The sequence below is a fragment of the Phycodurus eques genome, chromosome 18 (genome assembly GCF_024500275.1).
Source record: "Phycodurus eques isolate BA_2022a chromosome 18, UOR_Pequ_1.1, whole genome shotgun sequence".
NCBI classification, from domain to species: domain Eukaryota; kingdom Metazoa; phylum Chordata; class Actinopteri; order Syngnathiformes; family Syngnathidae; genus Phycodurus; species Phycodurus eques.
The window spans coordinates 1,842,270-1,854,598 of NC_084542.1; the positions used below are offsets into that span (position 1 = coordinate 1,842,270).

The following is a 12,329-nucleotide window of genomic DNA, read 5'->3' on the forward strand; positions in this document are numbered from 1 at the left end:
AAGAATTCTTACTCAAGTACAGTTGAGTTCAATGTATTCGAATTCAATCTCTAAGAACTGTTTGTTTTGAACATTTATTTAGGTAAAAAAAAAAAAAAGTTTTTCATTTTCATGAAACATTTAAGTACAGTTTTTGTACGTAGTGTTACAGTGGCTTACAGTAATACTAAATATACTGGTTTTTTTTTGGGGGGGGGGGGAATAAAACGGTTCTTTGTCTTACTACCCTAATATTTTATTGTTGGTCATATTATTGGTACTTGGTACTTTTTCTTTTAGCTGGTAGTTGATGTAAGAAGTTTGAGAAGCGCTGCGTCAGTGGTCGCACTATATTTACCAACACTGGAGCATCATTATCATTACAGCATTATGAAATAGGCTTGATAGGGAGTCCTCATTGGCGAGTTCCCCAAAAATGATTTCATAAGAAATGCAGCTATAACAGTAAAGACTCAAGGCCATCCGAATTGTATTGTTGTTATTGAGCACCACTGCACGCGAGACAAAATTGATTTTTAAAAGGCTTTAAAAGCTTTTCATTCTCTCCCCCCCCCCCAGTTGCTTTCTGTCTTCCTCTTTACTTCATGGTGTCATCCTTTTTATTTTATTGTTTTGACCTGTTGAATTAGTAGTCTGTTGTCTTTATTCTATTTCAGTCATTTCCCTCACAAGTCTCCAGTGTATTCCTCCCGTTCTCCTTCCTTCCTTCCTTCCTTCCTTCCCCCGAGTCACCCTCCTCGTTCTTCCTCTCCCACTGCTTCTGGCCATTTGGAGCAACAAGTCCACCCAAAACGGGGAGTGTGGCCACAGAGCACATAAATCCAGCCTGCAATCAGCATTCTGGCCATAATGAGCAAAAGATTGTAAAAATCTGCGAGGGGGGGGGGGGGGGGTGCAGACGGTTTGGACACATGCTTTCTTGAACGCAATCCAGTTGGATGGATGGACGAAAAAACACTTTAAAGGCGACAGCCGGCAGATGGAGGTGCTCGAATGGACCACCTCGAGCTGTGTAACTTGTAATGACTTTTTTTCCCCCACATGGGTTGTTTTGACAGTAAACCAGTAAAAGGTGGATGGATTGCGTTTGAATTATTCCAACAAAATCATCAAGTGTGTGCGTAAAATGGGGCTTCAAAATCATGGATAATGATGCCGCTCTTAAACACGGCGATCGTCGGCTGAAACCACGCCCCGCTCAACTCAATTGTCAATCAAATGCCACTGCTGCGACTTGGACAAATGGATGCTACTTTGCCAAGCGACCTTCTCAGGCCTACGCACATTTTAGTCATATATTGTAAATAAACATATCTGCTTAAAACCTCCTCCCTTTGGCTTGAATACAGTATATGCCACTGGGTCATCGCAGGACTTTTTTTTTTTTTTTTTTCCACGCCACAACAACGAGGCGCTCTAAAGCGGCCGAGCCAGCACCAAGCTCCTGTCGAAATCCTGGCCGTCAAGTTGTACTTTTAAAATTGTGTGGGACGCGTCCCGTCCGCCGGGCTGCTCTCGGGTGGACTCCTGGGCCCGATCCCGCCTCTCGATTGATTGGGTGGGGTCCTCAGCCACCGCGTGCAGTCACAGCAATTACACGACACTTCTGTCAGTCATTGTGCATGCGAAACGGTGTCAATTCACTTGCATGTGCGTCCTCTCCTGTCGTTGTCCTGTCCTCTCTTGTTAAAGTGGTGCTTATTGTGAAGTGAGTTTACTGCCACATAAGTGCTCGTATTTCAAGTTTGGGCTCGCAAGTCAAAGCGACAATTCGGCCAAATGACTGCTCGTATCTCGAAAAAGACTTGAAACGTGCGTGTGTGTGTGTGTGAGAATGAGATCAGCACATACCCCACATGTTTTACAGTTACTTATGACCATAAAATAGGGCTAAGGGGGGCTAATATATACAGTCAAATCAACAATGACAACATCTGAAACTTACCACAAGCCGTTTTAGTAACTTAGAAGTGGGCTGGAATATCCACGTTTGGGCAGACAGTGCCAGAGAAATAATACAATGCATGAAAGGTGTCGTCGTTTGGTCGTCTGAAATGTAAATACAGTTGTGCACCGTTGCCTTCTACGGGAACAACGACCTTCCCAACGTGGCCGCCATGTAGGCACGTCGATTAGCCGGGCTGGCTGGTCTAGTGTTTATATCCATAACCGCGAAGCCCAATAGAAGACGGTGTGTGCGATCATGTGACTTTCTTGTGCCTTTCGATTGGTGAACTAGAGTTCAACGTCACCAACGTTGTATTGGCGCATACGTCGCCCAAAGCTGAAGTCGTAGTCTAAACAGATCGCACGTGAAAACTACATTGATAAATCAAAGTAGCGAGTGGCATGTACATTATTGTAATGGACTAAAAGTACCTTTTGTTCATAACATTAATACTGGAGTAAATGCAAAACGTATGCAGCATTGAAACTACTCTGACAAGTACAATTGATCCAAAATGCTACTTGAGCAAATGCACTAACATTACTTCCCCATTGAACGCCATATTTTGGTAACGTGGGCACGTCAGCCAAACTGTATTTATTATGACGTTGTCACGTCACATGGATTCTGTGGCCAATCAGGTGCTTAAATACGTCACATGGATTCTGTGGCCAATCAGGTGCTTAAATACTATAACAAGGAAGTGAGGTGAGCGCTGTAGTACCATAGTAGTATGTATGTGTGTGTGTGTGTATATATATATATATATATATATATATATATATATATATATATACACACACACACATATATATATATATATATATATATATGTATGTATATGTATGTCCCCCTGTGACTGGCAGGCGACCAGTCTGGGGTGTACCCAGGCTGTCGCCCAAAGTTAGCTGGGACAGGCTCTACTGAGGTTATGGGCTATAGAAAATGTATGTACTGTATGATTTCAACTGAGTGCTGGCGGGTGTTTCGCGGTCGCGTGAATTGTGCTCTGCCCTTGCGTCAACCCCGTGAATTGACAGTTGATCAGTTCCCAGCGTCCCAAATCGTTTCACCCTAATGTTGCCGGTAATGGCGCGCTTCTTGACACCGCACAGAATGAGCAGCATGGAAAAATACTGTCGGTGGATTGATGATTGCCTGACTACATTTTGGAGGTTTTATATTGTTGGCAATACAAAAAAAGTGTGCAGATCCCTCCTGAGTATCCAAGACTCCAGACAGTCCAAATTTGTCATCGCTACATACTGGAAATAGGTAATGATGTCCCCCAGCCCTCACCCCCCCCCCCCCTTTTCCTTTTTTTCCCCGACAGATTTATGGAAGTAACCTTGAATGCTGGCCCGTTGCGCATGGATTGCAGCCCATCGTGTTCTGGGGAGATAAGTTCAGTCGGTCCGGCCTCGGGTCCGCTATGAGAGAGCGAGACAGGAGAAGGGCTCGTGTCCACCCCGCTCACATATCAACATGACTTACGAGTTGCTTTGGACTTCAGTGCTCAGCTCTCATTTGCGCAAGTCGAGTGGAATCATAAAAGCACATACTGTACTCGATCATTAGTGTACCTTCATAAAGAATGTCAGACACAGCTAAGAAAATCTTTCACAGTGAAGATGTGCTGTTATCTTGACGGAGAACAGAGAGGACTAGGCTCTCTGTTTTGAGTACTTCTATTAAGTGTGAAGTGTTTAGTTTTCAATGAACCCAGCGTGCGTGTTTTTGGGATGTGGGAGGAAACCGGAGAACATGCGAACGCCACACGGGCCAGGCCTGGTTTTGAACCTGGGTCCTCAGAACTGCGAGGCAGATGTGCTCACCAGTCGTTCAGCGTGCCGTCGATTAGTTTACTTATCGCTCAACCTATAAGTGACAAATACCTATTTTGGAAGTCATAAGCAAGAAACACATTGAATAGTGTATCAAAACGTAATGTAAATGTGTGTATGTATGCAATTATGTAAAATGCCGAAATACGTTCGAGCGCCCGCAAATGGAGAGTCTCAATAAAACGGCCGTAGGTCTGTCATGATGAGACGCAGATTTTTGTGGAACCTCTTCAATCACATCGATTGGTTTCATTTCAATTCATTGTGGTGGTGTGTAAATTGTACGACTTAAAAAGAAAGGAGTTTAAAATGGGCAAAAACAACAACAACAAAATGCCTTCAAATCTCAAGAAAGCACTTTGCAATCTTATCCAAATGTGCTCATTAATTATCTGTCTAAAACTAAAACTCAATTAGGGACGGTCAATATCAGTGCCGCGCTAAAATACGGTCGACGAGCATTTACCCAATGTCAAATGTTTTTTTGTTTTTGATTTTTTGTTTTTGCCTTAAAGGTGCGGGTGTGAAGTGCTGAAACTGCGAGCAAGATTCGAACGTAGCCTCACCTCCCAAGTCACCAGCTGGCTTTCCTGTGGTCACCTTGTCGAAGCAACTGTAAAAATCCAAATCAAATCAAATAAATCAAATTTAAAAACGCCTTGCAAATAATAGCACCGATTACAAAGGCATTCCGACATAGCAGCTGCGGCTTTCGGATTGCGACCATGCGAACTTATTATCGTATTGTCACCGAGCAATGCTATTTTAAGAATCATAATAATAAGAAGAAGAACAGGAATACATTTATTTAATAGAGCGCTTTTAAAGGATACTCAATGACGCTTTACAAATAAAGTAAAACATGCAAAGCAGAATTAGAATAACAAATAAGATTTACACATTAAAAGCAGTTGGGAATCGGTGGGTTTTTCGGTCGGGATTTGAAGGCGGAGAGATCTGAACAGTCGGGTAGGGGTTTGGGGAGCGGATTCCAGAGGGTGGGGATCTTTTTGCTCTGCTTGTGTTTCCTTCTATGAGAAGAACCGTTTGTTGGCAAACGAGGGAAAGCCCCCGGAAGCCTCCAACGTCCGCCATTGTGCTCACCGCTCCTTTCTGGCATAAATTGCACATGCATGAGAAAAGTGATTGACACACTCACGGGCCACGCCCCCAGTCTGTACGGTGTCTAATTGGACAGTTCTCTCCGTCGCGGAGACTTTTTGAATGAAGAATAAAAACAAAATTGGAAACATTAGAAGAGGCTGGAGCAGGAGGAGTTCTCAAAAGAAAATTTATTATCATTATTTTTTATTTATTTTATTTTTTTTACTGTAAGGACATGTAGAGAGTTATAACATAGTATATGTGATTTAAAAAAAAAAAAAAAAAAAAACGTTCCCCCCAAACTATTGTACATACTTCACCCTTTAAGTAGCGGTAGCTGGAATCAGCAGCCTTAACGAATACCCGAGACATTGAAATAAGTCTGATACCTGCCGTTGGTCCTCGTCCGTCCCCATAAATTATGGAAGCAAAAGTTCACCACTAGCTTTTGACATAGTAAAACAGTAAATAGTTAAGCGGAGCCAGATGAGGTGGCTGGGGCATCTGATTCGGACGTCTCTCTGGCGAGGTGTTCTGGGCACGCCCCCCCCGGGGACGACCCAGGACACGCTGGAGAAATTACGTCTCCCGGCTGGCCCGGGAACGCCTCGGGATCCCCCCGGAAGAGCTGGATGAAGTGGCTGGGGAGAGGGAAGTCTAGACTTCCCTGCTGAAGCTACTGCCCCCCCGCAAGCCGACCTCGGATAAGTGGAAGAAAATGGATGGATGGAAGATTTCAATTTCAAAATTTGGATTGCGGGGGGGGGGGCGTCATTGTGTTAATTGAAATTGTATGTATCAGAAGTACAAGTGGTATCGGTATAGCCGAGTACTGAAGCATGAAGAAGTACTGGAACAGTTTTGGGCATTTTTTTGTTTCTTTACCTGTGCAAACCAACACAATGGATTTGGGGGGAAAAAAAAAAATGAAGTGTATACTTTAAGCTTTAATACAGGAGGTTTCACAACAAAAACATGTTAGTTATTGTCTTATATATTGTCTTAAGATCAAGCCGCTGATTATGTGCCTTTACATTTTTTTCACCGTGTGTGTGGCACTTCAGAAATGCACACCCTGAGCTGGTCGCCAGCCAATCGCGGGCCACGTCGAAACAGGCAACCATTCGCGCTCACGTTCGCACCTATGGGCAATTTAGAATCTTCAATTAATCTTCAATTAATCGTGCATCTTTTGGGGATGCGGGAGGAAACCGGAGTACGTGGAGAAAACCCGCGCAGGCGGGGGCCCGGGATTTGAACCCCGGTCCTCAGAACTGCGAGGCAGACGTGCTAACCGGTCGCTCACATCTTCGGCAAAAATAATAGTTTCACGCTAGACGTGTCAGCAGTACTTCCCGTCACGTGATGACGGCGGCCATGTTCCTATGTTTGAAAGAAAGCACCTTTTTCATCTCGCCTTGACCCGATGACGTTCTCCGCAAAGTTCAAGGGAAGCTCTTTTTCAAGAGCAGGAGATGTGACTTTTCTGAAGAGCGTCCCGTAATTTGCTAACACTCGTCCCCTCCCGTTGTACGGTCCAGCAGGTGCACTGTGTCCTGTCCGGACGGCGGCCTCTGATTGGCCGGAACCCCCGAGAGCACTTCCCCCACGCTGCCACAGTAGAGCAGGGAGCGCATAGGCCATTTCTAGGAAAACAGGAACATTTTTATTACAAAGACACTACGTCGCAAATCATCGTGTACAAGTTCAAGCACGGTTCGACTTGTAGCTCAACTTTACCTTAACCGGGTGTAGGTATCCACCTGGTCTTGGTGTCAAGGTGTGCTCGGCCAGAGTTCTTCCCTGGTCCAAGGTCTGTGTCAGGTAAGCTATGTAGTTGGTTGCCAGAACCAGAACATCCAGCTTGGACAACTTGGTGTCACGAGGGACTGAGGGCAGAGCAGCCTGGGCCGAGAGATTCATCATGGATACAGTACATACGTATGAGTGTTATCATCTTTATAGTTCAGAGCAGACATGGATTCAATGGTGAATGATTCCTTTTTTTCCCCCCCCCCCCCCCGTATCTCAACCAAGTAAGTTTAGTTTTGATGCGATTGATTTTTTTGTTGATGTCCCTTATGAGGATACCCTCATGAATATTCATCGGACAATTTGTGACGAAAACTGAAATCGAACTAAGTTCTGTTTGTCTGCTGTGCAAAACTGTACGTTGGGCGACAAATCTACTCCATTTAACAGAGGAAAATCGGGACTAAAATGCACCAGGATCGGATGTTGAAGTTTTTTTTTCCCGTTCGACTTGTTAGTTAGCAGGATGATGCAAAAATGACGTACTCCGCAAAACTTGGCACAGTCACGTTTCCAACACGTTCACAGTCTGGCTATAGCAGGCAAAACAAATCGGATAAGCTGTCGCAGGATTTCCATTCTGAACGTACTAGTATGCCACTGGCGTGTTACCATGTTAGAATTGTAAAGGACGGGGCATTAGCATTAGCATTTGACAAACCTATTATGTCTTACAGAATACAATTTACAAGCATTACTCACTACTACAGCTAAGCGTCCCACATTTGTTTTGTGGTCAAACAGGATTTAAAAAAAAAAAAAAAAAAAAACTTTTTAAATATTTTTTTTTTTAACTGATTAAACTGACCTGAAAAGAAATGTCACCCCTAACTCAAAATTCTTCTTCTTTATTTATTTATTTAAATTTTTTTTTTTTTTGCATAATCAGATGATTTCTGTAACTCTCAATGACACTTGAGGTATTTTTCCACTCCTCGTGAGAAAACTGTATCCGCTGTCGCAAATTGTAAGAATAAGTGAGAAACTTTCCTAAATTTGCTCGCCGGTCACGTTTACGACATTTCTAAATATCATATCGTAGTTGGACAGGACCGCATAATCCTTTGTACTTAACCAAGACTAATAAAGTTGTTTACTGTAAGTTTTCCTGGTATCAAAGTGTAACCAGACCCTTGTTTTTTTTTGTTTTTTTTTTCCTTCTTCTGATCAACTGACTGAGAACGAACACATTCCAAATGGCGACGAGTTGAGTACCTGCAGGCTGTGGAAGGCCTGCCGCAGGTTGCGTACGCGGCTTCTCTCCCGCGCCGCATTTTCCGGGGAGTGATGGCCGCGCGGCGTGCCGATCGCGAGCGTCGGATCGCTCGTGTTTGATCCGGGCCCGCGGGCGGATGGCACCTGAAAAGTACGCTTAGCATCAGGGTCACATCAGACCAATCTAATTGCGATGGATGCTAGAACTACGTAGGTAAGGTAGTAGATGCCAATTTCGGGTATTTGGCGGAATAACAATTCTGATAACAGATTAATCGGGCCATTGGTTGAAAAAATATACAATGAATAAAGTAACTGTTTGGGTCCCTTCACACTTACAACAATAAAGGTAGGAATTACAGGCAGACAATTAGACTTTTGTTTAACTTTACAACAGAGGGAACAATCTGCAAAAATCGGCCCCATTTGTGTTCGTTTGTTTGTAATGTGTAAAAAAAAAAAAAAAAAAAAAAAATCGACCAATTTTTGGTGTCTTGAAAAGGGCTAATATCGGCCAGGCCTTAGTAGGTAGGTAGGTAGATAGATAGCTATTGTTAAATGAATACCTCTGACTCAGTCATTTGAAACTAACCCTATTTTATTTCATTCCGAATTGCGACGAATTCACATCGGGACGGAACCGCACTAAACGCGTCAATGCAGCCACATATTATTGCAGTTGAGTGTATCGCAATGACAAAAAAAAAAAAAAAAGGTTTTGTGTTCTATTGTGAAGCGACTAATTCTCTGCTCACCAGATAACACAGGCCGGGGTCGCCGCGGATGCCGTGCCTGCGTCTTTGCAGGCACGCTGAGCTTCCGCTCGCGGAGGCTCGCTGGGTCTCAGGTTCCGCCGGTTGGTGGCTCACGGTCACCGACGAGAGACTCTCCAGAGGGTTTCCCGCCATGAGCGCTGGGAAAGAAGGAGATGGGCGCAGATTGCCCTGAGGCTTCCCCAACTCCGACCGCTCCATCTACGCCCATCGGGTGGACACAGTTTGATTCCCGGGCCTCGATATAAAATAATCAAAATGGGGTTTTCCAGTAAGTGCTCTTTGACCCGTTTAGGATTCAATCCTTTATTCGTCTGATCTCAAGAATTGTCAGTGGTGAGATGGCCTCTGCGCAACCCCGATGAGAAGTAGTGGAGAAAAGTCCGCAAGCAGAGATCCCAGCGCATCAGCATCCATCGAGAGCATCCCTCCGAGCGGGTCCCCCCACTCTCTCTGCGGCTCTGTCACGCACCGCAAGTGGTGAAAGGTCCACAAGCAAAGTTCTCAGCGCGTCAGCATCCGTCCGAAGCATTCCTCCACCCCCTTTTCTGCTCCGTCTCGCTTGTTCCCTTATCAAGTGAGGTAATGTGGGGAACTTCATGTGGTCCTTATCTCGCGGGCCGCCCGGTCGTCCTGATCCTCCCTGGTTGTTTGGCTGCCAAGAGGAGCACGCGGGCGGGCAGTTAGGCCAGGGGGGGGAGTGCGGGACTAGAAGGGTGTCCTAAGCCAGGGCACTCTGGGGGGCTTGGGAAACTCCAAAAAATGTGCTAACAGCTGGACTAGGGTGGGACGGAGAGGGTCAGGGGCAGTGCGACATTGACTACGATGACCAAGAAGAGGTTGAACGTATCTGGTATTCGGGGCTTTTTCTTGAGCCTATTTATGTTATGACCTACAAATAACAGTAACAGCGTCGCAAGTCAATGGTAACGTTAAAGAGTTTGCGCTCAAGCGTTCATACCGGCTGCTATGCTAAGCGGTCAAGAACATTCCTTCATTCGTCTTCCGTTCCGCTTCTCCTCAGTCGGGTCGCGGGGGTGCCGGAGCCGATCCCAGCTGACTTCGGGCGAAAAGCGGACTCCGCCCTCAACTGGCCGCCAGTCGGTCGCAAGTGCGCATATGTATTCGCGCCGTCACTGAGTGCGAACTGAACCCACGCTTGCCCGCACCGAAGTCAGGCGCGTGTCGCACTAACCCCATCAGTGACCCACCTAGAAAATTACATTTTTTAAAATAACAAGAAGAATTAAATCTCGTTGTAGTCTATATATAAATTGGGGTGCTCAAGAGCAACTGGATTTGGTCATTTAAATAACATTTAGGAGTCACTTTTAGTCCAGCTCGTTACATTTAGTCTCCGGACAACTATAATTTAGATAAGTGCATGTTTCGGTATTTTGCGCATGGATGATTTGGAATTTCAGAGGGGAAAGAAAATGTCCTCCGATTATGGAACGACCAATTAAGCCTTTTGATGATGCACTTAAGCATCCATCCATCCAATCTTCACACAACAAAAGATTAACAAAGCGGCAGGCCCGGACCATGTGTCCCCATCCTGCCTCAACGTCTGCGCGGACCAGCTTCGCTCCAGTCTTCACTCAGATCTTCAATAGATCTCCGGAACTGTGCGAAGTACCATCCTGTTTCAAACGCTCCACCATCATTCCAGTCCCCAAGAAACCTCCAATCTCGGGTCTGAATGACTACAGGCCTGTCGCTTCGACATCTGTGGTCACGAAGTCCTTTGAACGTCTCGTGCTGGGCCACCTCGAGAGTGTCACAGGTCCCCTGCTGGACCCCCTGCAGTTTGCCTACCGAGCGAACAGGTCTGCGGACGATGCAGTCAACACGGGACCGCACTTCATCCTGGAACACCTCGACAGTGCAGGGACCTACGCGAGGATCCTGTTCGTGGACTTCAGCTCAGCGTTCAACACCATCATCCCTGAACTCCTTTCAACCAAGCTTCTCCAGCTCAGCGTCTCACCTGCCATCTGCCAGTGGATTTACAGCTTTCTGACGGGCAGGACACAGCAGGTCGGGCTGGGGGAGGCCACCTCATCCACACGCAGCATTAGCAATGGTGCGCCCCAAGGTTGTGTCCTCTCTCCGCTGCTCTTCTCTCTCTCCACGAACGACCGCACCTCAACGCACCCGGCTGTCAAACTGCTGAAGTTTGCAGATGACACCGCTGTCATCGGCCTCATCGAGGACGGTGACGAGTCTGCATATCGGCAGGAAGCGGAGCGGCCGGAGCTGCGGTGCGGCCGACGCAACCTGGAGCTGAACACGCTCAAGACGGTAGAGATGATCGTGGACTTCAGGAGGCATCCTTCGCCACAGCTGCCCCTCACGTTGTCCAGCTGCCTTGTGTCAACCGTCGAGACCTTCAAGTTCCTGGGAATTACAGCCTCTCAGGACCTGAAGTGGGCGACCGAGATCAACTGCGTCCTCAAAAAGGCCCAGCAGAGGATGTGTACTTTCTACGGCTTCTGAGAAAGCACGGCTTGCCACCGGAGCTGCTGAGACAGTTCTACACAGCGGTCATCGAATCGGTCCTGTGTTCTTCCATCACAGTCTGGTTCGGTGCTGCTACAAAAAAGGACAAACTCCGACTGCGACGGACAATCAAAACTGCTGAAAGGATTGTCGGTACCCCCCTACCCACCATTGAGGACTTGCACGCTGCCAAAACTACGACAAGGGCGTGCAAAATCCTCTCGGGCCCTCCGCACCCCGGTCACCGGCTCTTCCGGCTCCTTAGCGATCAATGCAAACTAGAACTAGTAGACATTCCAACAGCTTCTTCCCTCTTGCGATCAACTTCTTAAACACCTAACCTATAATTCCATTACAACATGCTGGCAATTTTTTGACTTGAGTTCATTGTCACATTTCTGTGGGGCCAATGATGTATTACTCGTGCACTCACTGTAGTTGTCTCGCCATGCTGCACTATTTGCATATACTGGCCACTCATGCCAAAGTAGCATCTGCTCCATTTGCACACTGGTCATTGCACCGGACTATTGCAATATTAGTCATTCGAACTGCTCTAAGTGCTAGAGGACTCTGCATCTTTTTGCACAATTGTTTTTTGTCAATGTCTTTATGTCTCCAAAGTGTTCTGTCAATTGACTGTCTGTCGTACTAGAGCGGCTCCAACTCCCGGAGACAAATTCCTTGTGTTTTTTGGACATACTTGGCAAATAAAGATGATTCTGATTCAGATTTTCTATACCGCTTGTCCTCAGGTGAGCCGCGTGAGCTGGAGCCTAACGAAATATATAAATGTACAGTACAGAACAAAGTGACAAATATTTGTATTAGTTCTTCAGATTAAACATTCAGATCACTTCAATCAAAGTAAATAGTACAGTAAATACTTGTAGTTTCTGGTTGATTGCCACTATTGCACTACTTTCATGCTGAACATACCACACTCTCCAGAACCAAGCAAAAACAAACAAAACAAACCGAAAAAAAAAAACTGGGTGTGAATTTCAGGTCATGATTTCAATCAAAAATGCGTTAACTTCTTAAAATGAGGAGCCAAGGAGCTTGATTGTACACATTTACGGTATAAAAAAAAAAAAAAAAAAAAAATACAAATAAAATCAACAAGTTACT

The 12,329-nt window shown here is 45.7% G+C and overlaps 1 protein-coding gene across 2 annotated transcripts in view; it reads right to left on the reverse strand.

Annotated features, from left to right (window-relative positions):
• Window positions 1-9,258, reverse strand: part of LOC133416646 (transcription factor 24-like) — a 28,602-nt gene extending 19,344 nt beyond the window's left edge. Inside the window, exons 1-5 of one of the 2 annotated variants that reach the window (XR_009770261.1) lie at window positions 8,679-9,258; window positions 7,924-8,067; window positions 6,637-6,801; window positions 6,300-6,542; window positions 4,359-4,405 (exon numbers count right to left, since the gene is read on the reverse strand). Coding sequence is in view for 1 of the 2 variants with exons in the window: in XM_061703601.1 (XP_061559585.1) it covers window positions 6,405-6,542; window positions 6,637-6,801; window positions 7,924-8,067; window positions 8,679-8,897 (666 nt within the window). In the remaining variant the exon portion in view is untranslated. Of the gene's footprint in view, window positions 1-4,358; window positions 4,406-4,694; window positions 6,543-6,636; window positions 6,802-7,923; window positions 8,068-8,678 lie in introns of those variants that run through there. The other variant, XM_061703601.1, reaches the window with a different exon arrangement.
• Between the last annotated feature and the right edge of the window lie 3,071 nt (window positions 9,259-12,329).